General features: G+C 48.1%; 1 protein-coding gene across 8 annotated transcripts in view; it reads right to left on the minus strand.

Moving 5' to 3' along the window:
• Window positions 1–26,254, minus strand: part of EXOC6B (exocyst complex component 6B) — a 325,177-nt gene that overhangs the window by 27,699 nt on the left and 271,224 nt on the right. For 6 of the 8 annotated variants that reach the window (XR_009725215.1, XM_061351946.1, XM_061351945.1 and 3 more), the window contains one exon: window positions 5,122–5,234. Coding sequence is in view for 6 of the 8 variants with exons in the window: in XM_061351946.1 (XP_061207930.1) it covers window positions 5,122–5,234 (113 nt within the window). In the remaining 2 variants the exon portion in view is untranslated. Of the gene's footprint in view, window positions 1–4,123; window positions 4,233–5,121; window positions 5,235–26,254 lie in introns of those variants that run through there. The other 2 variants (XM_061351947.1, XR_009725216.1) reach the window with 2 other exon arrangements.

Here is a 26,254-nt window from a genome sequence, read left to right on the forward strand (position 1 = left end):
GAAACAGGTTACGGCACAGGAAGAACTGCTCAACATCGCACCCCAAGCCCCACGAAGGAATTCCATGTGCAGTGCCCACAGAGCACTGATAGAGGAGGTGACTGCATCTACAGGCTCTACCCCAACTTTTCTCATGTATTCATATAAACATGGGCATACCAAGCCATGTGCAGGCTTTGTATTTATGCTTTAAACCCCACAAATCCCTACCAATGTCACCACTGGGTCTACTTCTAACGATAAAATTCATGAGATCCTAAAGCCTCTTGTCCTCCCCTTCCAGTCTTTCACAGAATCATGGAATCAACCAGGTTGGAAAAGACCTTTAAGATCAAGTCCAACCATTAACCCATCACTGCCAAGGACACCACTAAACCATGTCACTAGGGGCCACATCTACACGTCTTTTAAATACCTCTAGGGACGGTGCCTGCAGCCCTGCCCTGGGCAGCCTGTTCCAATGCCTGAGCACCCTCTGGGGCAGGAATTGCTCCTCAGCTCCATCTAAACCTGCCCTGGTGCAGCTTGAGGCCGGTTCCTCTTGTCCCATCCCTTGTTCCTTGGGAGCAGAGCCCAGCCCCTCCTGGCTCCATCCTCCTGTCAGGCAGTTGGAGGCAGCCATCAGGTCCCCCCTGAGCCCTCTCTTCTCCAGACTGAACCCCCCAGCTCCCTCAGCCCTTCCCCATCACACTTGGGCTCCAGGTCCTGCACCAGCTCCAGTGCCCTTCTCTGGCCCCTCTCCAGCACCTCAGTGACTCCCCTGTATCTCTGTCTGCTAGATCCCCATGTCACCATCTGAAGTGGTACACGATAACCCTACAAAATTATGGGAAATTAAAAAAATTAGCATTGGATCCACAGCATTAAGGCTTCTTATTTGACATGATGCATTGCATGCAGCCAGGAGATGCAGCTTTTGGGACAGCTGGAAAGGTTTGGAGTTGTGAACTGAAAATATTACACAGTGTTACAGAATATGATTTATTTTAAAGGAAGGGATCCAGCACAGGTTTCCTGAATTTAAAAATCTTCTTGAGATTGTATTTTTTAGATTACATTTCACAGAATCATAGAATCACAGAATGGTTTGGATTGGAAGAGACCTTAAAGCTCATCCACTTCCAACCCCTGCCACGGGCAGGGACACCTTCCACTAGAGCAGCTTGCTCCAAGCCCCATCCAACCTCGCCTTGAACACTGCCAGGGATAGGACATTTAATACATGAATCAGCGCCCTGCTCTCCACAAGGCCTCCAAAAAGCCAGAGAGAAGAAGAGCAGGTTGTAGGATGGGACCTGAAGATGAAGCTGGTTCAGCTCCATCTCCCTCTGCCATGCAAAGCTGGGGGTTCATGCATGCTTGTCTTCACAGATGCATATTTGGGGGGGCAGGTCTCAGTGCACGCTCCAAGCGTGAGCTTTATGCAGACAGGGCATGAGCTGCGAAGGGAAATCACCCCACAATGGTTGATCCTTCAACAGTTAAAGGTATTGGGCTCCTAATATCCAACCTGCTGGTTCCCAGCCGGCACTGCTCTTGTATAATACCCTAATTTGTAAATGATTTTCTTGGTAAATCAGATCTGGCAGAAGCTGATGGCTTTGGACGAGTCATGTCAGCCTGAGTTTTCAGCTTTGGGGATCTAAATGAAGCATTAAAGTGACTGGGACACGGCGCTGATAGTCCTGGGAAGTTGGCACTTCATCAAACCAGGGTTTTTTTCAGTTAACGGAGCAAAAGCAAACCTCTTGAAACTTATTTAACCAATTTAAACAAAATAACAAATTAAGTTTCTTCATGCTTCAATCTTCATAAAAAAGGGCCAAAGGGAATCTGAAATGTTCCCAAAAACATCCAGCTTGGAACTGGAAACAAGGATAACAACTTTATCTGAAAGGCTAATTTGCTAAAGTTGTAAGTGCCCAAAGACACAGGATTACAACCAAGCTGCCTTCCCAACAGTAACAAGATAGCTTGGAGCACCTTTATTCACCAAAGTAAATATTATTTTCTTAATTTCTCTACTTTTTTAAGCAACGCAGGTTTCCAGCTGCTCCTCTGCAAGAAGCAGTGAGTGATGCTCCGATGGAAAGCAGCATCTTTGAGTCTCACAGGATACAGGTGTCCCAGTATCCTCAATTTTGGACATAACCATCCTCCCATGGGACACCCTGGGCAGTGCTGTACAGCTCCAGCGGGTCTCAAATCACTTCACCAGGAGGGCTGAGAGCTCTGTTTCTACTTCACAGCCTACATGGGGACATCAGAGGTGCTGACAGTAAACCTGTACCTTCAGAAACCTCCACCCAGTGCTGTACCCATCACTCTCCATCACTGCCCGCTGCATCCTCTGCCCTAAGAGCCCTTTCTCTCGTCGTGGGCATCCTCGGAGCCATCTCTGATCCCATGGGATCTGTTCAGGTCCATGAAATGTTTTTGAAGTAACATGTGTTGTATGAAAAAAAACCTTCTTTGAATTATTAGAAAGGATCAGCATGGATAAAGCTGCTGGATCAGGATGAAAAAGCATTATGGTTGGAGCACTGATTCCGTAACAAACTCACATAGGTGGGCCTGTTAAAGTGGAGATGAGTGTCTGGGAGGGACAGGAGCTGCTGGTATCTCCAGACAGTGCATGAAGGTATGGGCACTATGATATTAAGTATTATTAATGAATTAAGTCGCCTACAGGACACACAATCCTGCAGAATCCGGGCTGTGCCATGCCAGGGACCTGGCAGCATGGGGGGCTGCTGCATCCCTGTGGAAAGCCGAGCTTGCAGATCTGCTTGAGGAGACCACACCAGTTCTGGTCCTGCCATCACAGCCCTGCAGATGACACTGAGCCAATGCAATGTAGTTGGTGTTAAAGGTTTTCAGAAACACCAGCCTATTTCTTTCCAGGCATTTAGCTATAGGAAGCACCTGGTCCCTAATGAAGTGGTGCATCCAGACACCAAGACTACCAGGTTTGAAAGTGGGTGGCAATGCTTTTGAGCAGCTCTTTGGAGAATTGAGACTTTAATTTCTTTAAGTATGTCCCTGCAGTGCCCTGGAACAACCAAGCCTGGGTTTGTAATGTGGTCTGTATGCATTAGCATAAGGATTAATAAGAAGGGTAAAAGAGGGAGCTCAGTGCTGTCCCCACCCCTGTCAACGAACACCACCTTCAATAAAGCCAAGCTTTGTTTAAATTAATCTATAAGGGAAAAAAAGCAATGGAGTAAAAGCTCCTCTTTTAGCTCTAATTAGTGCATTTGAGACGATAAAGTTACCGGTGAGAACCGTTCCAAAGACAGCTTGCATTTAGATCATTTAGTGCTCCATTTAAATCAAACAATAAAGTCACTGCAAGGTGAGGGTAAAAGCCCAAGCAAGCAGCATACTTACACTCGTGATATCCTATGGGAGATGTGTGATTAGGAAAAGAGATAATGATGAAAACAGGTTACAAAGTGAACCAGTGGATCAGCATTTCACATCGCCTTGTGGGCAAAGCTCGGCTGCTATGGAGAGGGATGGGGGAGTGGATGTGCCTGAAGCTATGGCTGGGTCAATGCACAGTGTCTGGGGTGCTGGAGCTGGTGGATGATGCACAGAAGACTCCCCAGAGGGCCTGAAGCCCAAGCAGGAAGAGGGCAGAGCATGCAGGTGATGATGCTGTGCCAGTGATGCCACGCCACAAGGATGCAGGAGATGCAAGTGCTAACCTAGTGGGTAACACTGGGAAGCAAATGGGATACCTTCAAATGAGATCCCTTTTGGGGAGACGGCTGGCAAGCCAAGCTGGGGTTTGTGGCTTTTTAACACCAATGCATGGGTGCTGCATGCTTGAGTAATACCTGGGGAAAATGGCCAGGAGCATGGAGCTGCCCTCCTGCTGTCCTAGTGCCATCCCAGAAACTGCCACAGATCCCACCTCACTGCCTGCTTCCCATTCCCTTGCTCTTCTAAATGCTTGATGTCCAAGTTCTCTGATTTTTGATAGCTTTTTATGTTACCATTTTATTTATAGCTCTGAGTATATCTCAAGCTTTTGCATTATGGATGTTGAGTTATGAATATGTTATGAATAACACAGGCTATTACACAACACATGAATACATATATAAAACCAACATTATGATGTATAAAAGTGCTTTACACACAGCAACTACTGAAGTTCAGTCCCTGTGTAACCATAGTGATAATATCTAGATGTCATAAGTTGATGTGAAATTACTTATTCACCTCTGCAAGAGGAGGTGGTTCAGTTACATGGATCATAACTACTACAGATGCACCTCCAAAGCCTGGAAGCATTCCGAGGGAGGCCAGTGCTCCCAATGAGAGCCTGAAAGTCTACCAAAGAACGGGTTACCTGGGCTACCTCCTACCAGCTGACTGGTGGCACCTCTCTTCCCACCTGCTAGAGGGGTTATGGGTGAAGCAAATCATACAGTCATGAAATGGTTTGTGCTGAAGGGAGCTTAAATCCCATCCAGCTCCAACCCCTGCCACGGGCAGGGACCCCTTCCACTGGAGCAGCTTGCTCCAAGCCCCTGTGTCCAACCTGGCCTTGAACACTGCCAGGGATGGGGCAGCCACAGCTTCTCTGGGCACCCTGTGCCAGCGCCTCAGCACCCTCACAGGGAAGAGCTTCTGCCTAGAGCTCAGCTCAGTCCCCCCTCAGGCAGGTTCATGCCATTCCCCTTGGCCTGGCCCTACAGGCCCTTGGCCAAAGCCCCTCTCCAAGTTTCTTGTATCCCCTTTAGGCACTGGAGCTGCTCTAAGGTTTCTCTGGAGCCTTCTCTTCTCCAGGCTGAACAATCCTGGAACAGATCCTACTCTTAGGGTCTGCAGCGAACTCACGGACTCTCCCTCCTTGCTGGTGGGTCACAGGAGTGGCACAAACCACCTCACAGAAAGTCAGACCCTCAGCAAGTCAATGCATTTCAATACAAACCCTGGAATTCTGCTTAGAGGGATAAAACAGCGTGTTTCTATTTGAGTTCCCGCTGCACACCCAGAGGTGAAATCTTTGCTCCCTGCAGCACCACGATGGAATGCGCTGCTAAAATCCACGCTCACTCAAAGCAAGATGGGGCTAAGATTATCCCAGTTATCCAGACCCGCACTCACTTTTCCAGCAGGACAAGGGCTGTCGTTGGGTTCACACGAAGATACTTGCATGTGGGTTGCCCATAGTCAGCCAAATACGTCGACCAGTCCCACTGGATGAACAGATCTAAGAGCTGGAGCACAAAAAACACACAGATAGAAGATTTATAAAGCTGGTCAAAGAGCGGATGGTTGATCTGAAAGCTGACCCTGGACAGGATGAATTAACCACAGCAAATGGGTTTTAGTCTTTATTAATTCATTTAATACTATCTGCTAATATCTATCTCTTAACATATTCAATCATTAATTTATCACAATTTAATGTCAATTTATGTATGGCTGTATTAATTTAGCTATAGTTCACTCCTGCTATTTTATCACTGTTTTTGGGGTGAACTATCAGTACAGAGGATGGGAGGACCAAGATACTCCAAGGAGATGGGTAGCAAAGACATCCTGATGCTCTCGGCTACAGAAGGATGGCAGCTTTGGGGTTAAAGTCACTGCAAATTTCTTCTGGCCCCAAATGGCCTCCAGCACCATTTGAACCATGCCACAAGGATTTCTCACCAGGCTTGGTCCACTTCAACAGCTTTCAAGTGCTTTGTAAGCATCTCTAACAATGATGACACCTCCCTAGGGAGGTTTGGGACCCATTCAGGAGCTCAGTGGTTTATTGGGTGAACACAGCTACCAGAGACCAGGAATCCCAGGTGGTTTCCAGACGTTTGTAAGAGAAACCACCAGCCCCTGGCAGTAGGGGAAGGATTAGTTCAGCCCTCCATCACAGCCCTTGCTCCACACCTGAAGTCTTTCACCTCCACAAAGGACACCATGAGTTCCCCATCACTCTCAGCTAATCCAGTTGAGGGACGAACAAGCTACAGCCCAGGCTTCCTGTATGCCCTCTTCCACCCCACCTTTTGCATCTTTGTTTCCCTTAAACCCCAAACAGGAGCTCTCACAATCTAGTTGAAGATGTCCCTGCTCACTGCAGGGGGTTGCACTAAATGACCTTTGAAGGTCCTTTACAGCCAAAACTGTTCTATGATTCTATGTCTTTCCCACACGAGGACCTCTTTACCCCTAAGAGGACTTGCCTCTCCATTGCCCCTGAGAGCACAGCTGAAGATGCATGGGATGCAGCCTTCTTCTCCATCATCTAAAACAGGTTAATTAAGAGCGTCTGCATTCCCCCCCTGCTCCAACCTTCTGCCTTGGAGAGCTGCTGTGACCACTCTATTGCAGGACAGGCTGCCAAGCATGTGGACATCTTCATCGCTCCCAGCACCCACCACTGAAGCCCAGAGAAGGACCATCCCGCAGCCAAGCGGGGACCATAGAGGGCTCATTGTACCCGCGTCTCCATGGTTTTCCTGGAAGCTCCAGCACTGTTTAACAACACATCCTGCCCCGCCAAGAAGGGGATTTAGCTCCTCCAAGACCTCAAGGTACAAAACAAAAATGTGCAACAAGATTCTTTTTGACTATGTAGGTCAGGGCAAAGAAAAGAAGCTGTCAGGAACAATCCCATGGGCTGGCGGGGGGGACGGATTAGCCGGGACCTAAGAGGGCTTTTCCAGCCTGCGGTCCCGAGCGGCTTTGTATGGCGGGTCCATTGTGTTAACTACAAACCCGAGCTGAACATCATTGGCGGGAGGTTTTTCCAATGGGCACCTTCAAGAGACAACCTTAAATATGATTTCACAGGCTCTTTTCAGACAGCACAGCGGGGCCCAAACTCTTCTATAGGGCTTTGCTGGCTGCTGGGGCAAGTTGCATGGCTGAACAGGCTAAAGCAGATCCCCGCCCAACACACCAAAGTCCTTTTGCTGGTGGCCCTGGAGGGATGAACGTGCCTCTAGCAACCCATAAACAAAGCAGCACGAGTTACTGCACAGAAAGTGCATGGCCGGGCCATGGAAGGGCCAGGTAGCCATTCATAGGGAGTAGAAATAAAGCCCCAGGAATAAGGGACTACGGAAGAAGCAAATGAAAAGGGGAAGATTAGAAGTAGGTTAGGAGGAGGTGGAATTAAAAGCATTGGGAGGTGTCATAAAGGAAGATGAAGGGGACAGCACTGGCTTGGGGAAGGCTCAGCAGATGGATAAGGAAAGGGCCTAGAGAAACCTCGCATGAATGTCTTTCAGAAAGAGTGTGGCTAATGCAGCATAGGGAGCCGTTTAAGAAGAACTCAGATGCACAGCTCAGCCCTTGCTCTCCAGCTTGGGAGCCTGAGCCAATGCTCACCATTCCTACCAGGGCAAGGTGAAAAATGAATGGTCCTTAGGCCAACAGCCATCCCCATCCCACAGCTTTCCTACAGCTGAGCTCCAATTCAGTTCAGCTCAGCCAGGTTGAAGCAATGCAGCTCTTCTGCACACGGGCATGTACAAGGCCAGGTTGGACACAGGGGCTTGGAGCAAGCTGCTCTAGTGGAAGTTGTCCCTGCCCATGGCAGGGGTTGGAGCTGGAGGAGCTTTAAGGTCCCTTCCAACACAAACCAGGCTGGGATTCTACGATTTTACTCTCATCCATCAAGCTATTCCCATAGCTCCAGACGCATTCCTAGCTGCAAGAGTACAATAACCACATCTGAGAGAAACCCAGTGATATGGAGGTGTTGGCAAGACCCAGCTGAACATGAGCAGCTTGTGCCCAGGAAGCCAAGAAGCCACCAGCATCCTGGCCTGTATCAGCACCAGTGCGGCAGCAGGGCCAGGGCAGGGATTGTGCCCCTGTGCTGGGCACTGGTGAGGCTGCACCTCGAATCCTGGGTTCAGCTCTAGGGTTCTCACTCCAAGAGAGACATTGAGGGGCTGGAGTGGGGCCAGAGAAGGGCAGCGGAGCTGGTGCAGGGCCTGGAGCCCAAGTGTGATGGGGAAGGGCTGAGGGACCTGGGAGGTTCGGTCTGGAGAAGAGAAGGCTCAGGGGGGACCTGATGGCTGCCTCCAACTGCCTGACAGGAGGATGGAGCCAGGAGGGGCTGGGCTCTTCTCCCAAGGAACAAGGGATGGGGACAAGAGGAACCGGCCTCAAGCTGCACCAGGGCAGGTTTAGATGGAGCTGAGGAACAATTCCTGCCCCAGAGGGTGCTCAGGCATTGGAACAGGCTGCCCAGGGCAGGGCTGCAGGCACCGGCCCTGGGGGTATTTAAAAGACGTGTAGATGTGGCCCCTGGTGACATGGTTTAGTGGTGGCCTTGGCAGTGCTGGATCAACAGCTGGGCTCGATGACCTCAAAGGTCTTTTCCAACCTAAATGATCTTATGATTCTAAATAAGCCCCATCCTAAATGTGCTCCCAACCTGGGCTGGACCTTCCCCAGGCACTGGGAGACCCAGACTCCCCCCGGCCAGCTCATGACAGTGATGGATAGCCTGTGTATTTTACAACTGCTTGCTCACATCCATCTTGCTGGCGAGGCAGGTCTGAGGATAGCCGGGGCCAGCACCTTTGCCCTTGGCTGCTGTGTGGCACAGGGCATCGCTGGCACTCCCAGGGCCCTGCCGCAGGTCAGGTACCATAGGAGAAGAGGTCTTGCAAGGAGGAAGCCCGATGGCTCAGAGCAAGCTGTCTCGAAGCGATTTATCTGTCACATAAATGTGGTTTTATTGGTTTTACTGTTTAAACTTTTCACCTCTGCTGCTAAACGTGAATGACTGGAGTGGGGGGGGGAAGAGAAAGGAAAAACCCGCCTGCGCCGCGGCGCTGGGCTGCAGCGGGTCTGCCAGGGGAGTTTCCAAATAAAATATGCAAATACCATTAATTCCTCAAACTGGAGTCTCCTTTTCAAGGCTATAAATCAAACTCGACAGCATATACACTGGGGGGGAAGGAAAAGAAGAGGGAGAGAAAAAAAAGAGGAGCTTTTAGCGTGATGATGTGAAAGTGGAATAAGCTCAGAAAGCTGCAGACGTGCTGTGTGTGCTGTGCAGGGCTGCGAACCTGCAGCTTCCCAGGGTATGAGAAGCATCTTGCTGCAGGAGTGGGGAGAGGTTCTCTGGAGTTCTTAGAAACTAACAGTAATCTACATCACAACTCATTCATTAATCATAGGATCCCAGCCTAGTTTGTGGTGGAAGGGAGCTTAAAGCTCCTCCAGCTCCAACCCCTGCCACGGGCAGGGACCCCTTCCACTGGAGCAGCTTGCTCCAAGCCCCTGTGTCCAACCCGGCCTTGAACACTGCCAGGGATGGGGCAGCCACAGCTTCTCTGGGCACCCTGTGCCAGCGCCTCAGCACCCTCACAGGGAAGAGCTTCTGCCTAAGAGCTCAGCTCAGTCTCCCCTCGGGCAGGTTCAAGCCATTCCCCTTGGCCTGTCCCTACAGGCCCTTGTCCCAAGCCCCTCTCCATCTTTCCTGCAGCCCCTTTAGGCACTGGAGCTGCTCTAAGGTCTCCTGGAGCCTTTCCTTCTTCAGGCTGAAAACCCCTGCACTCTTAGCCTGTCTCCAGAGCAGAGGTTCACATACATATAACAAAAATGAAAAATGGAGAATGGTTTGAATATGCTGCAGAAAGATACCCCAAACCCAAAGTTTTTATACATATATATCTGAACTTCAACTCAAATGGTGATTCAAGAGAGGGCAACACTGTAAAGAAAGAATTAAACTGGGAACCAGCTCCCAGTCCTGCTTCAGGCTCCTCTTGGCAGGGGCTGAGAAACACCTTTTCCCCATTTCCCCCAGTTCTACCTTGAAAACCACCTCACCCCCTTCTAACATCACCATCTCCAACTCCTCAAATCTCATGTTTTCACACCCCTGGCATCAAGTACATGGAAATGATGGCATAATCTCATTGCACGCTGGTGGGACATAGCAATGACTTCCCAAGCTTTTCCCTCCAGATGCAAGGTGAACCGAGACACTGTGTTCTGTCTGACATGAGCCAACAGCACTGGATCTGGATAAAGTTCTTTCAGCCAAGCCAGAAATAACGTAATGTGAACCCAAAGGGATTCTAAACACAGTTAGCGAGCTCCGCCAGCACCCTGGAACACGATCAAGGGAAGCACCAGTATTTCCACTCTTGTACCAACATCACAGCAGGCTCTGCACAAACCCAGGAGCTGACCTATGGTGGCTACAGATAACGAAGATGGCAGGAATGGGAGACTCATGTTCTGTAAGATGAAAATAAACCCATGCAAAACCCCCCTGTCCTATCTCATATGATGCTGCAGGGATAACTCTAGATGTGGGGTTCTTTCAGCCCCAAGGACCTCTCCTCCCCTCCTCACGCCTGAGACATGAAGGGCAAATGTTATTGCAGAACAGATGGAAATTCCTGATATCCCTGACTTCATGCAATACCTGGCTCTCCTGTTTTTAATTTCCCCTCTTCTGAACTGATGCAGCACCACTCTGACCATCCACAAACAGGGAGTTGCACCCAAACACTTTCGACCTGCAAGAAACCGCCACTAGAGACACACCAAATGCTCCAGACTCATGGACAATTCTACTGGAATAGTGTGATCATCCACTGTTAGCAGAGGGAAGAGCTTCCTGAGGTAGAACCTCCACCACACGTGACATGATGTTCCATCCACTGAAGCAGGAAGCAAAACTCATCCAAATTAAAAGAGCAACTGTTCGCAACTGGAGCTGCTCCATGAGGGCAGCCTACAGTCCAACCATAGATGGTAAAGGAGAAACAACCCCATCATGAAGACCCTCACTCTCCTTCAAGGCCTAGTCCCTGGAGAAGTGAAGGCTCAGGGAGACCCCTATCACAGTATTCCAATACTTAAAGAGTGGCTACATGGAGGATGAAGGCTTTCTCTTTACAAGGAGCCACATGGGGAAGACAAGCAGTAATGTCTCCAGGTTGACACAGGAGAGGTTTCATCTCAATACAAGCCAGACATTTCCCACAGTGAGAACAATCATCCACTGGAACAACTTCCCTGGGGATGTGGTGGAGTCCCCAGTGCTGGACGTTTGCAAGATGCGATGGAACAGTGTGCCAGATAATCTCCTCTAGGCTTTCCTTACCACAAAAGACTGGACCAAATGATCTTTTAATCCCTTCTAACCTGGGCTGTTCTATGGTTCCACTATTCTATCCCAGAACCAAACAGCCCTTTCCCTTTTACCCACCACAATATTTACTCACAATGACATGAGAAAAGCATCAAAATGGTTTGGAAAGGACTTTCCTCTGCCAACACCATCATAGCATCACCAGATCCACCAGCAACCAGATGATGCAAGGGCTGGTGGGAAACATCCTTTGAAGAACTGAATCTTCCCTCTGATAAAAGCCTAAATCAGGGAATTCTCGTGTATCTGCAGCTGTTAACTACCCTTTTAGTTCTTTTTCCTCTAAGCACATGTACAGCAGGAGACAGACTCTTCTCTACTGAGAGCTGTTGACTCTCTGTAGTGCTCAGGGACCGTGCTGGGGCTGGCCAGAGCTGGGCTATGAGGTGTTACTGCCTAACAAGCCTTCTGCAAAGCACCATCTGCTATTAAGGAGCCCCAAAACAAACACCATCAGCATGAGCATACACACAAACACTGACGGATGAAAAGGGAAAGACGACTCAGGACCATTAGCTGGCAAACCTTGCGACCTGTTTCAACAAATTCAAAGGCAATTATCCCGGATTTCTCACATCCAACCAAGCTAAGGGAATTAGAGGTAACTTGCTGTGACTTAAAGCAGGAGACAGCCAGGCGTCTGGAGGAGCCTGGCCTAGGTCTAGATGGTGCCAACAGTGGGTGCATGAGATCTTCCTTGGTTCTGGGGGAGGTTCAGATCAATGTGGAAGGGACAGCAATGCCACACGGTTATGATCAAGCTTTCATGATGAGCTTTATGTCCCCTGGATGCCAGGGTGCACAGAAGTGTTAATTATAAGTTGGGTTTGGTGGTTTCCCAGCTGGAGGCAGCACTCCTGCCCTGAAAGCTGCTGAGAGTCATGTCCATGAGCAAGTGCTCCTGCTTTCTGGGGGTAGAAGGAGGGAATATTTCCAGAACCAAACTGAATCCACCCCTAAAACCTCCATTACCCCTTCTTATCTTTATAAAGTCTAAGTCTGATGTTCCTCTTCCCCAATCTTTGTTGCAAGCAGCGTGAAGAATGATCAGCCTTTGACCTTCTACAAACCAGTCGTGCTTCAGCTTGCAAGAGATCACACCGTTAGCTTACAAACGTTCCGCGGCCTTAAAAAAGGTCATTTCATTGATTTAACTCCACAGCTCCTTTGATAAAGGTGATAAGAGGACCAGAGGAAGGCAGCACTTGGGGTCTTCCATCATCCCACTTAAACCCAAAGAGACAAGACACTTCTATAGGGATGCTGGGGAGGGACTCTTCATTAGGGACTGTAGCGACAGGACAAGGGGTAACGGGTTCAAACTTAAATAGGGGAAGTTTAGATTGGATATAAGGAGGAAATTATTTCTTGTTAGAGTGGTGAGGCACTGGAACGGGTTGCCCAGGGAGGTTGTGAATGCTCCATCCCTGGCAGTGTTCAAGACCAGGTTGGACGAGGCCCTGGGTGATATGGTTTAGTGTGAGGTGTCCCTGCTCATGGCAGGGGGGTTGGAACTTGATGATCTTAAGGTCCTTTCCAACCCTAACTATTCTATGATTCTATTCTATGATTCTATGATTCTAGTGGGACCAGAAAACACCCAGGTAAGACCTGGTCCTGCTCCACAAAAGCACAAGAGACAACTGAATTCAACCCAATGCCAATTCTCAGTTTGCCCATGCCTAAGCTTGCCCACAGCACATCCCCATCCCTGGTCGAGCAGCCCCAACTACCAGCCAACGGGTAACTGTTACAGAGCACAAAAGCCCGAAGAGTTTCCAGCACCAGCAGCCACAGACAAGTACATTCAAAATAATTTATTTTGGTGAGGTTTCAATTATGCCTTGTGGGAAATGAATACTGAAAGAGAAAGAAATACTCTAACCCATGAAGAGATGTGGGTTTGGACAATAGCATTACTAAGAAGAAAAGGCACCAGGAATTGGAACATCACGTTTGTTCGTTTACTTGTGAAAGACAGAGAGGGTAAAATTGTGGCCTAAATGAAAGCAGGAGTAGATTTGTCACTGATTTCACTGGAAACTAAGATTTGCTCTAGGTATTGAGTGTACTTTGCATGAGGGGTTGGGTAACACCCACAGTAACCTGATGTTGCACAAGCCAATGGATCAACACACACAGGGCACAGGGAAGGTTAACCTTATTTTAGCTGCTTACCAGACCTGTCTGCAAGAGAGGGATGGACATCTAGGAGTTACTGCAGATCCCAGAATGCCGTCCAGCCTGCTTGGACCTCTCTATAAGGCACAACAACCCAAAGCTCAAGTGACCCCTCCAGGTCTCCTGGGCCGATGTTCCACCAGGGGTTATGCTTCCTCCTGAACACTCATGCTGGAGGGAGGAGAACTGATTCCAAGTTCCTCATCTCACATTTTAACTGGATTGATTTTGTGAGTTAAGGCAGAAACTTCATCTTTCCTTCTTTTTGTTTTCTGTTTACTTATATCTGCAAAAGTGAAACAGTTCTTGGAAAAAAGCATGAGAAGAATCTGGAAACATTTATGGCGGATAGGACAGTATGTAACGGAGAAAGGCTTGAGACCTACAAAGCCCTAATTTGTGCAGTTTGGATTATTTTCAGATTTGTATTATTGCCTGTTTATAGGTTTTTGTATTTCTTACATCAGATTTCCAGGGGAAGGTCTCCAGAAAGCTTTTTGCCTGTGCTGTGCGCTCTGGTTTCCCATCTGCAACCGTTCGTCGTTTATTACGAGGAAAACCTCTGGCTTTTCACCTGCTTTGAAGTAATGCTGTAATTACCCGGGTTGACTTTTCTACTGTCTCAGAAGATATTTACTCCAAGGGTCTCGTTAAAATCTTTAACAGCTTCACCTGAGAAAATGTTGTTTCTGATTGTAGCTCATTTCCGCTCTTACAGCAAAAAACCTCCCTTTCGGGTAAAATACAACTTTGAGGAATCCACCTTCTCCTCCCAGCCTGTGACACGAAACCACATGAAGGAGCCACAAACGGTTGTTGAGCTTCAAGAGAAGTGATGCAAAGCAGCCCAAGAGCGAGGGTGGAGACACCGAGCATTAGCACAGCATGTTAACAGTGACAGGGTCTTGAGCAAGCTGCTCTAGTGGAAGGTGTCCCTGCCCATGGCAGGGGATTGGAACTGGGTGAGCTTTCAGGTCCTTTCCAACCCAAACTATTCTATGTTTCTATGATTCTATGACAGCCTTGAAGATGGCTGGAAAGTCCCTACCCACTTCGTTCACACTCCTGCTGACTTTGATGGTGCAGGATTGTGGCTTTAGTCATTCACTGGAGGCTTGCCCATAGGGAAGGCTACACTGAATTCTAGGGAAATCCCAAGTTTCTCCAACCAACACAGAACACTATGCAGTGCTGGTTGGAAAAGAAAAAACCCAGCAAGGCATGAAAATGATTTGGTCCAAAACCACAGGGATTTCAATGTTTGTGAACAAAATCAGTTGGTTCTAGTGATAACCACCCAGATGGGGGATTCTATGAATGGCCAAAAGAACAAGAAGCAACTCTGCCCTGCTGGATTTAGTAGCCAATTTGCACTCATGAAAATGATTATTTAGACTCATCAAATTCTCCACGCAGGTTCACAAGTTTGCATGGTGCTTTTCCAGAGAAGACGACCGTATTTCTACCCTCCAGATCCTACAATAAGACAAAGAGACAATACTGAGCAGCAGCCAAAAGAAATGAAAGAGCCTCGGAAGAGCCTTCTCCAGGGAGAGCTATTGAATAACACTTTGCGTTTCCATTTAACCATCACAAAAGGGGATTCATTCCCCAAGCAAAGATGTCTCCTTTAGAAGCATCCCCTTGGTAGCCTCTCCGGCTCAGATCTTCAGTGGCCACGGCCAGACAGTGCACCCACTGCTCAGCTTAGTAAGGATGGAGCCTGGCTAAATGCTTGGGGTCAGTATCTGAGGTTACCAGGGCTGAATTTGGAATGCAAAGCTTGGGAAATACTCAGCTTGTAGGTAATTAGAAGCATTTTTTTTGAAGCTATTATGGGGACGAAAAGGTGGATTTGCTGATGGGAAAAGACCCTCTGCTCTGTGGTGGGGAGATGATAGCATTGTGCATTCGGGTACCCTTTGTATACAGAAATACCTTCTCTGTTGCTGCAGTGTGGGTGCACACAGCCTAGTGCATTTACCTGACTTACCCTGCCTGACCCTCACTCCCAAATCAGGAGCTCTGAAGAAAATGTTAAGAAATAACATGGAAAATCCCTGTATCTCAATGGCAGATCAGGATGCTTTAGTACAAGAGGTGAAGAGTTAAGAAGAGCACAGAAACGAAACACAAAACCCCTTAAATGCAGGAAAGTGGGTTGAGAGGGGAGAAAAGCAGCAGTGCCCCAAATAAACCTATAGACAAATCACTCCCTCATCGATCCTATAGTATCAGAAGGGAAAAATTACTTTAGATGCCTCCGTTCTAGTAGAAGATGTTCCCAATTAATTGGTGGAGCAGGGATTTGCAGCCAGAAGGCTTTTGGGACAGAAGGGGTTAATGCTCCTCATCTACAAATACAGGTACCTACAGTTAATGCTCCTCATCTGCAAATTCAGGTCTGCTCAGAAGACAACTGAGCCCACTTTTCAGCTAAATACAGCCCCACTTGGTGCCACCAACAGCCAGGATGTGATGCCCAGACACCCCGGTGAGGGGCACTGAGTGTTTTTCTCACTGGGGGGGGTCCCACCAGTACAGATAAGTGAAGCAGCAAAGCCTTTTTGAGCTCAGCTCTCAGGGTCCCCTCCTTGCCACAGTGCAAGAAAGCCACGCAAGTGGAATTGAACGGCTCCCGCTGTCCCTAAATGTGCTGGCATCACCTTCCCCGACCCCTGCAGCCGGGGTACCAAACCGCAGCACGGGGCCAGCACACCACAATTACTCTTCCTGTTCCTCAGCTGATGCCAAGTCCTCTGCAAAGTTGCATTTTTCCTTTTGTTTGCCCATTAAAAAAGGGGTTTACACACACACACACACACACAAAAAAAAGAGGAAAAGAAAAAGGAGGTGACCTCTTGCTAACCCCAACTGGTCTACGAGAAGCTGCGGCTGCCTTCACCTCCGAGTGAACTTTCAGATTATCTCAGACAAGATTCACCTTGCGTTGAACTTGTACCCTGCGCGGCAGCACACAGTCACGTAACCTTGATTAAACATTACAGCGCGACGCGGCTATAAATTTAATGAGCATTATCGGCGCGCTTCCTCCCGTCCTCCTTGGGCAGGGGGAGCGATGGAAACGCCGGGAGCTGCTGGGAACCAGCCTGGAGCGCACCGGCACATGCAGGAGATGGAGAGGCAGCTATAGGAGGGAATAGGAGGGAGGCAGGGTTGCTCTCTGCGCCAGAGCATGCAATGAGTTGTGTATGGGCTCTGTGGCAGCTCTCTACAACTACCTGACAGGAGGATGGGGTGAGGAGGTGGGGGGTCTCTTCTCCCAAAGAACAAGGGATGGGACAAGGTGAAACAGCCTCAAGCTGCATCAGGGGATGTTTAGATGGGAGCTGAGGAACAATTCCTTCCCCAAAAGGTGATCAGGCATTGGAACAGGCTGCCTAGGGCAGGGCTGCAGTCACCATCCCCTCAAGTGTTCACACATGGTGTAGACGAGGCCCTCAGTGCCATGGGTTAGTGGTGGCCTTGGCAGTGCTGAGGAATGGTTGGACTTCACGATCTTAAAGGTCTTTTCCAACGTGGTTTACGACTCTATGATTCCCATAGGAACAAGGGGCTCTGCGTGCCCACTGTGAGCAGGGATAACCCGTGGTAGGTTTATATGGCTTTCTGCTCAAAAAAAACCCAAGAAAAAGCAAAAAAGAGCAGCAAGGTGCGGTATCAGGTCTGGTGGCTCCCTTCACCCAGCAGGAAACCTTTGTCAGGCCATGGCCTCCTAAACTCTGGCTGCCCTCTTCACGCAGCGCGCCGCAGCCCGTTGCCGCGCTCCCATTTATTTCCAAGACGCAGGCGTGACGGGAGGCAGAGGCAGCCGCCTCTTCATCTCCCAGCTGACACAGAGGGAAAGGGAGAGCTCAGCATCCGCTGGCAGAGGTCACTTGGCCGGTCGAGAGGACACCGTCTGGGCGGCGAAATAGAGACGCTCAAGTTCAAGTGCTTGAAATACCTTTCCTTTCTTCACGAGAAAAAACAAACCCCAACCCACTCTAAACTAAACTAATATATCCCCTGCTTTTCATGATAACTTCCTCCTTACCCTCGGTGGTTTTGTTTAGCAGATCTATTGTTCTCGGCGAGCCTTGCCCTGGGGTCCAATTTGACTGTGTTCTCATTTTTCCCCCTATGTAACTGATGCTTATTTCTTTAAGCTCTACTGTAAACAGAAAACACACTGCAGTGCCCTTGCCTGGCTTTGCAGGAGGCAGGCTCAGACCTGGAACTACTTCTTTGGGGTGAGTTCTTTTTTTCTATAGGAAACAAAAAGAGCAGGCTTGCTTGCTTTCAAGGGTTCAAACACCTGCGGGATGCGGGAGGGCAGCTGTGGTACCTGCGGGTGGTCCAAGCTCAGAGCAAGGACCATGCGGCTCCAGCGCTGGCTCTGCTGTTGCTTTGCTGGATGAATGGCCTTTTTCTGCTTATGAAGCTCAAAACATGCCACTTTCCTAATTATAGAGCTATTTAATATCCATTAGGAGCAGGAGATGAGGAGGTAAGCAGCATCATTTGGAGGTGGAAAGAAGTTCTTCAACTCAAGATGAACAAGAAAGCCACCAGGCAGCATCTCCCTTGATGGGGTGGCACACAGGGAACAAATAGAAAAGACAGAACCTTTGCACAGGGGAACCCGTCTTGGATGGTTCAAGGAACACAACAAGAAATAGGGATTTGGGAATGGCTGGGCAATGGGAGCACCAAGACGTGGTTTCATGCTTCCCATCATTTACTTGTCATGGGCTTGGTCCTCACCCAGAGAAACATCCAAGCGCCAGTAGACAGCAAAGGGGGAGCTTAAGTAATGCAAGATCAGCCCCCTCCTGTCTCCATCCTCCTGTCAGGCAGTTGGAGGCAGCCATCAGGTCCCCCCTGAGCCTTCTCTTCTCCAGGCTGAACCCCCCAGGTCCCTCAGCCCTTCCCCATCACACTTGGGCTTCAGGTCCTGCACCAGCTCCAGTGCCCTTCTCTGGCCCCACTCCAGCACCTCAATGTCTCTCTTGCAGTGGGGGGCCCAGAACTGAACACAGGATTTGAGGTGTGAAGACTTGCTCCAGCACAGCTCACAGGAGCATTCAGCACAGCTCACAGGAGCGTGCCCAGAGAAGATGGATCCAGCATCACTGCTGAAGACAGTGGTGACACTGGGGTCTCTGCCCAACGCAGAAGATGGAAAAGGCAAGGACGAGAAGATGGAGGAGATGACCTCGGACATTGTCAGCTCCCACTGAGAAGGTTTGCTCAGCTTTGCAAACACACAACTTCCAGAGATATCCCCCCAGAAAGCACAGTCATTCCCTGTATCTAGTAGCATCACCTGCAAAACCAATTTAGTCCATCAAATAACTCAGCAATTTGGGTGGTTGATTAGAACTATTTTTATAAGGTCATGAGATTTATATTTCCAGAGTCTCAAATAGTGTTTGGAAAACAGCAAGAGCCATTTAGAGTATTCTACAGAGAGGTGGACGCACAAGCAAGTGGATATTTAAACCAGCTGTGAAGACAAGACTGGTAGGAAACACTTGGCTAAAAGCAAATCCTGAAATGAAATAACTTTGCAGAGGGATAGAAATCAGTGAATTTGGTAATTCCCAACTTCAGGAAAATAAAATCATATTTCTTTGGCGTCTAATCAATTACTATGGAAAATATAAAGATTAAAGTCCATTATTTCGCATTATATTTTCCACTACACAGTAAAAAAGTCCCTGGTTTGGTTGAGTGGACACCACCAAACCTCCCTTTGGGATGGCTCGTCACCCCTCTTAGAATCTAAGGCAGATTTTACCCAGCAAGGCCATGAAATCACTGGACTCCAGTTGATGGTACTAGGCGAGCTGATGCTTTCTGAGGGTTTGCATACTCTGGACCCCAGACTTTTTATGTCCCAGTACATAAACCACAGAATCCCAGACTGGCTTGTGTTCGAAGGGACCTTAAACTCACCCAGTTCCAACCCTCTACCACGGGCAGGGACACCTTCCACTAGAGCAGCTTGCTCCAAGCCCCATCCAACCTGGCCTTGAACACTGCCAGGGATGGAGCATTCAGAACTCTCTTGGGTAACCCATTCCAGTGCCTCACCAGAACACCATGATTTGAACCCATTCAATTCTTGCTGGGTGCAAACCACTTTAGGAACTTTTAAATTTCAGGAAACTAATGTGTAGGGGGGAACAACATTCTTGTGCAGAAAGCATTCAACACTTGCTTTTGGCATCCTGAAAATACCCACGGTGACCAAACCCCAGCTTCCAATAAATTAAACCTCCAAAACCTTGCAAGGCACGCTTTCCTGTAACTAAATATGTTGGGATGAAAAGGCTGAGCATCAGGAGAGATCCCAGCTGAAGCAGCATTTCATCCTGCTATTGCATCCGCCGGGCTCGTGCTGCAGCCTTGGGCACAGGGAGACCCAGCAGGATTTATGGCTATTTGTTGTAGATAAAAACCCCACAACCTTCAGAGGAATCTGAAAACAAAAGCAAAGGCTTTTCCTTACATGGTGTCACACTAACCTCTGGATGGCCTTGCACTTATTGTCACAGCCTTGGAAAGGTATAAACAAAGGCAGATTTCGGATGCCAAGAGCCGGGTTAGGAGGGAAAGGCAAGGCTGAGAAACCCCCCTAGCATTGACATAGGGGGTAAATTGTGGGAAGAGATGTTTTACGATGTGCACGCAGAGTTATCACCCTGTTATAGAGCAATTTGTGGGGAAAAAAGGCAATAGATGACGACAAGGTCCCGGTGGAGCAGGGAATTTGACACCCATCGCTGGGGCGGTGATGGGGACACAGCATAAGGGTTTGTGAAGGGAGAGAAAACAGCAGGAAATCCCTTTGGGGGTTAAATATGCCCTTTAAGCACACTGGTAGGGCTGCAAAGGGAGGGTTTGGGGTGTCTCAGTTGCTGAGATGGGAACCTGAAAGGTGTTGCCCTATTTAAGGAGAGGTTGAACAGTGTGATGCCCAGAGCTGATGCTCCCCCAGTCCTGCAGTGGCCAGTTCCAGTGATCAACAGCATCCCAAAGGCATCTTTTTTTTCCCAAACTCTAGGGAATTTTAAAGGTGCCAGGAGAAAACTGCTCTGAAGAATTGGAGTACATATGGGGAGAACAACCCCCCCCGCCCCCCTCCAGATCAGACCAAAACCAACAGGAGTGGGGATGGGAGGGGAATGAAAGAGAGGGAGTTAAAAGGAAAAAAGCAAAAGAGAAAACAAGAAAAAAAGGAAAATGAAATAAAAATAATAAAAGCTAAAAAACAAAAAAAGGAAAAGGAAAAAGAGAAAAAAGGGAAGAAAAAAGGAAAAAATAAAAAAATAAAAAAAACCCTAAGAAAAAAAAAGGAAAAAGTAAAAATAGAAAATAGAAACAGGGAAACAAGGAAAAAAGGGGAAATGAGAAGACAGAACATAAAAATAATAGCAATAAAAAAGACACAGATACATTTAATGTAGAAGTGATTTCAGAGGAGGGAGATTTGCCAGAGCAGATAAAACCTCATATGCAGAACCCGCAACATAGAACCACAGACTGGGTTGGGTTGGTAAGGACCTTAAAGCTCATCTAGTTGCACCCCTCTTCCATGGGAATCTACTCAGGGAACTGCCACACACATTCCATCACCAAACTTCTGGTTCCAGGTCTGACAGAGCCATTAACTCAGCATGCCCACAGGTGATGAAACTCCTCCAAACCAGTAAGACCCTCAAGAATGGTCCAGTCTACACGACACTGGCGCACTGAAGCATAAACTAAACATGCCTCAGCTCTAAGTCCAGCCTTAGCAGCCTTGCTTTTAAACCCAGCATCCCTTTTCCTGGGCAATTTCAGCCCAAAACGAAGGTGTTGTCACAATACAATACCAGGATGTGTTATCCCAGGGTTTACTTGTAGGTACCCACATTTCCTTCACCATTTTGCTGCCTCATTCACCTCTTTGCAGGAACAGGCAGCCAGGCCAAGCCGTCTGCTCACCCTTTCCTGTGCTCAACACTGCGGAAGGATAAACCAACATGGATTTGTCTCTATTTACACCAAACTGTTTGCTTTCTTCTTTCCCCTTAATTTGATTATTGTTTGATAGGAACATAAAGCAGAAGCCCAGCAGATCGATGCCAGAGGCTCCCAACCAAAGGGCTTCTTGCAAACTTCCCTTTGGTTGCCGTAACGTTTTTGTGGGGTTATGAACTCCTTAAACAAACAGCTGAGGTCATTGTTAGCTAAAAAAAAAAAGGGGGGAAAGAAATTATTTAAAGAAATAAAAAAGCACAACGAGTGTTACAGCCAGAGTGGAGCTGGGAGCTGAGAGCTGAGGTGGTGCATGGCAAAAGCTATGGCAAAACCATCAAAGAACCATGAATCTTACACACACTTTCCACCTCACAGCCCAAGCTGCTCTTTCACGTTACTAAGATGGCAAAACCTGGGCTTAGAAGCTTCAGAAATGGACTTTAAACTCTCAGGATTCTGAGGGTCACTGCCCAGAAGAGGAACTTGTGGTGGCAATAATGCTGTCCCTGCCAATCTCTTGGCATGGTATCACAAGACAAGAGCAGTCCCAGCCCCTTCAGCATCCAGGAAGCAGCACTGGAAGGGCAGAAGATGGTTTTTGAGATACTTCGTCCTTAAGTCAAGTTTGAGCAGAAAAACCATTAGCAAAGCAGCACCGGTGCAATAGTCATTTACCACAATCATGTATCTCATAATCACTTATATCAAGTATTCAAAACACTTTTTATCTCCCCAAATCAACACTAAACCACTCTACTTCTTCTTTAACAGGAGAAACCTTGCAACCTTGTCATCCCAAGGACAGGTCCAAGCCCCCGAGCAGAGGGTGACGGCATTGAGACAGCTCATTTCCTAAGCAAATACCACCACAAGGTTTCCCACTGCCAGACCCAGAGATCTGCAAGTGAAGGCTCGTTTTGTGGGTGAACAGGATATCTTAATAGTTTCCAAGAACTGCAAAGCTTTGGGTCCAGAAGGAATGGGTACTAATGAAGGGAAGATATGAAAGTAATGAAAGTAACTGGGTTTGTGTGCTGTTCTCAGGGGTAAAGCTGGTGTCCTCAGCATCCTCCACCAAGCTCCTTTAGCAGATGCTTATTTCCAGCAGAAACATCCCCATCCACCTGCAACCACACCAGTTGCACCCATGGCAGAAGGCGCCACACAGTTAAAGCCCTGAGTGGCAATAGGAAAAGGGATATAGGAAAGGGAAGGGAAGGACAGTGTTATTATGGGAAGGAAATAAATCACTAACAAGGTGTTCATCAAAGCCAGAGGATTCCTGAATGACCCTATCAAAGGCAATGAGCATGAATAAATTCAGACAAAAGGGATATAAGCACACTGCAACGGCAAGAGGCAGAGAGGCCTCTTAACCTGAAAACGTACAGTCAGAAAGCAGAGTCTGCCTGGCTGTCTCTACACCCAGCCTCTTCCCATCTCTTGATCCATATGGGATAGAATTACTCGTACATCCCTGGAGGCAATCACATGCAGGGTTTCATTTCCAATTGCCAGCGATACTACAGTTTCCACTCAGCAGGATTGCTCTCACCCTTTGGTGAACTTCGTAGTTTTGGAGAACCAGCCCGCAGTCGGCAGTTGCTGTCTCCCCGGAGGTTTGCTGTAAATCATACATGAAGAGCAGGATTCCATCCCTAACACCGTCCACCCTCACCTACAGCAGATCCAGCAGAGACAACCGAGAGGCACAGCCCCAGGAGAGCAGGATTTCGCTGTTCAGCGCTTCGTGAACCCTTGAAACCTTCATGCAAAGTCAAAACTCTGCAATGAAATCCCTGTTTATATGCTGCTGCTCATCTCTTTGCTGCTAACAAGCCTCTCTCCGAGCCTCATTTTTCATTCTTGCCTTAATGCTTTCTCCCACACTCCTTCCTCTTGCTTTGTGATTTTCCTCTCTGAACCATCAGCTGTGTCTGATATTCTTTTCTCTTTAAAAAGGGCTTCTTTTCTGAAGGCCCCCCCACCCCCCGAGACAGAAGCATGAATAAGTCACGCAGTGAATCCAAAAAGAAAGGAAAAATTAAAAATAAATAAAAGCCAAGCAAGGCCATGGCATGGGCTGAGCTTTCCTTGTGCTCAGGTACGAATTTTTCATGACATCTCATCACTTATTTAGTCTGTGGGTCCGTGACCTCCTGCATATCGCTGTACTCCATCGATAGACGAGGAACACCTCTGCGCACCGACACCCTCACCCAGGCCCAGAGGAGGCAGCAAAGCCTCTAGGAAACCCCATCCTGCTTGAAAGAAAGCATGTTTAAAGAGTGGATCGTACAACTGATGTACAGGACCTCTGAGTTTAGCAAAAATCCAATGGATAAAACCCCAATCATGTAAATGGAGACAATTTAGAAAGAAACAGCACACGGACTAGAGCAAGCTGCTCTAGAGGAAGGTGTCCCTGCCCATGGCAGTGGGGTGGCACCGGACCAGCTTTAAGGTCCCTTCCAACCCAAACCATTCTGTAATTGCAGAGATGGAAATCACATGGGTTATTAATCACCGGTCTGCTCAATGGCTTGATTTAATGCCTAAAGCAGAAGTGAACAGACAATGTGATGGGCAAGAGGGAAACCAGCGCTGCTTTTAGGAGCCCAGAGAACCCCAAGCTTTTGATATGCTCCTCCTCCTGCACCACAGATGTGTGCAGGGTTAAATACCATGGTGAGTGTCCAACCTGTCCCAGGAGGAAGCCTCCAGAAGGGCTCCAGCAGAAGTTCTTCACCTCACCTGAAATGACCTCATGGTCATGGCTGCTCCATGCAGGGCAGCGCAGCTTCCTCACCCTATTCGGACATAGGAAATAACTAAAAGGGAAGGAAAAAAAACAGCGTTCTGCAAACTTTGAAGAGGTGCCTGTGCCCCCCCCGCCTCCACAAAACCCTTTGGTGGTGAAGACCCTGCACAGGAGAAGTGGCATAAATGGATTTGCAAAGAGTATAAAGAAGCCATGGAAATCCTGCGGCACAGTCGTTACCATGCACAGGGATGATGCTCTTGTGGGTGAGCTAAGCCCTAAAACTCTCCAGGAGATAAAAATGAGCAAATAAAGCCCAGACTTTGCTTCAGAGATGCTGAAAACTGACAGCTCCTTTAACAAATAAAATTTAATTAGTCCACGTGGGAATTAAGTATCAAGCCATTTACAGAGTCAGCCAGGGGCTTATAGAAAAGACCATGGCCTAACTCCTAACAAGTGTTTCAGTGAGCAGCGCATTCAGCAAGCATGGCTTTACATAAATTCATGTGTGTGATTGATCGACTTTCATACAAGGATGGGCCGACCCTGCTTGAACCTTATCCCATCTATAAAACCCCCTTCTCACTGGATTCTCTGGGTGTAACAAAGCGTGAGCTCTCAGTGCAGTCCCTCTCTAGGGACAGCACTTGCTGGCCTTCCCTCTTATCCTATTTCCATGAAACTGGTAGTAATTTAATAACCCTCCACACTTTATGAAATTTTGTGAACTCTTTCGATGAGTTCAAGAAGTGTTGGGAGGAGCAGAGGGGGAAATACATGGGCAAAACTCACAGGCACTGATTGGGTCTTCATTTCCTTTGGAAAGCATTAGACTAGATATAGGATTATATGGTATGATATTGTATCATATTACAGAGTTATAGAATCCCAGACTGGTTTGGGCTGGGAGGGACCTTAAATCCCATCCAGCTCCAACCCCTGCCACGGGCAGGGACCCCTTCCACTGGAGCAGCTTGCTCCAAGCCCCTGTGTCCAACCTGGCCTTGAGCACTGCCAGGGATGGGGCAGCCACAGCTTCTCTGGGCACCCTGTGCCAGCGCCTCAGCACCCTCACAGGGAAGAGCTTCTGCCCAAGAGCTCAGCTCAGTCTCCCCTCGGGCAGGTTCAAGCCATTCCCCTTGGCCTGTCCCTACAGGCCCTTGTCCCAAGCCCCTCTCCAGCTTTCCTGCAGCCCCTTTAGGCACTGGAGCTGCTCTAAGGTCTCTCCTTCAGGAGCCTTCTCTTCTCCAGGCTGAACCAGTCCAGCTCTCTCAGCCTGGCTCCAGAGCTGAGGTATGTATGTTCCAGGCAATCCTACACGTCATTCAGATCCTTCTTGCCAAGAGGCACCACAAAATAGAAAAAGAAAGGATTCAGGATGGAGAGACAGTGTTAGAAGCTACCACTGTGGGAGAAAGCAAGAAATGAAGGGCACAGAAGCATTTTCAGCTTGGGATTTTAAGAAAAAAGGAGTCGAGGGAAGATTATAGAGTGTGTGCTGGGAGAACGGGTGCACACCACATGTAATGGGAGAGGAACCACATGCAGATCCCCGGGGGCTTAATGAAGCAGCAAATACTTTATTAAGAGAACTGAGGAGGATGCTGCCACAGCCACAGTCACGGACTTCAGCCACTGAAGGCATTAAATGAGACAGATTTATTGCAATAATTAATATTAATTAAGATCTAGGATCAGAAAAATGGGATGAATTGCCTATTTTTTTTCTTTTGTAATAACTTACTTGGAAGCAGCAGCAAAGAAGAAAGAAAACCGAAGCAAAATCCCCAATTCATCTCAAATCTACGCACAAAACTCGTTTAATGCTGCGAAACGGAGCAAGCCTGGAGTTCTGAGTATAATTTAAAGGCAATAAGGATCTGACCCATCCTTTGTGGTTTCTGGAGTTTGAAGGGACTTCGTCTTCCCCAGCCTGCCTCCATGTGAGCATCCTGGTGGAGGCTGGGCAAAGGGGAGGGCTCACATCTCTCATTACTCTTCCCCCCCAAGGCCTCACTGTAGAGTTTACAATTTAATTTTCTGCATTTGTAATCTGTAGCCCTTGTGTATATAATGTCTAATGAAAAAGGCCTTTTTTAAATTAACATGGTATTTGGGAGGAAAAA

This window comes from Neopsephotus bourkii, unplaced genomic scaffold (genome assembly GCF_033783945.1).
Source record: "Neopsephotus bourkii isolate Nb327-2 ecotype Australia unplaced genomic scaffold, CSIRO-AGI_Nbou_v1 NB_616, whole genome shotgun sequence".
NCBI classification, from domain to species: domain Eukaryota; kingdom Metazoa; phylum Chordata; class Aves; order Psittaciformes; family Psittacidae; genus Neopsephotus; species Neopsephotus bourkii.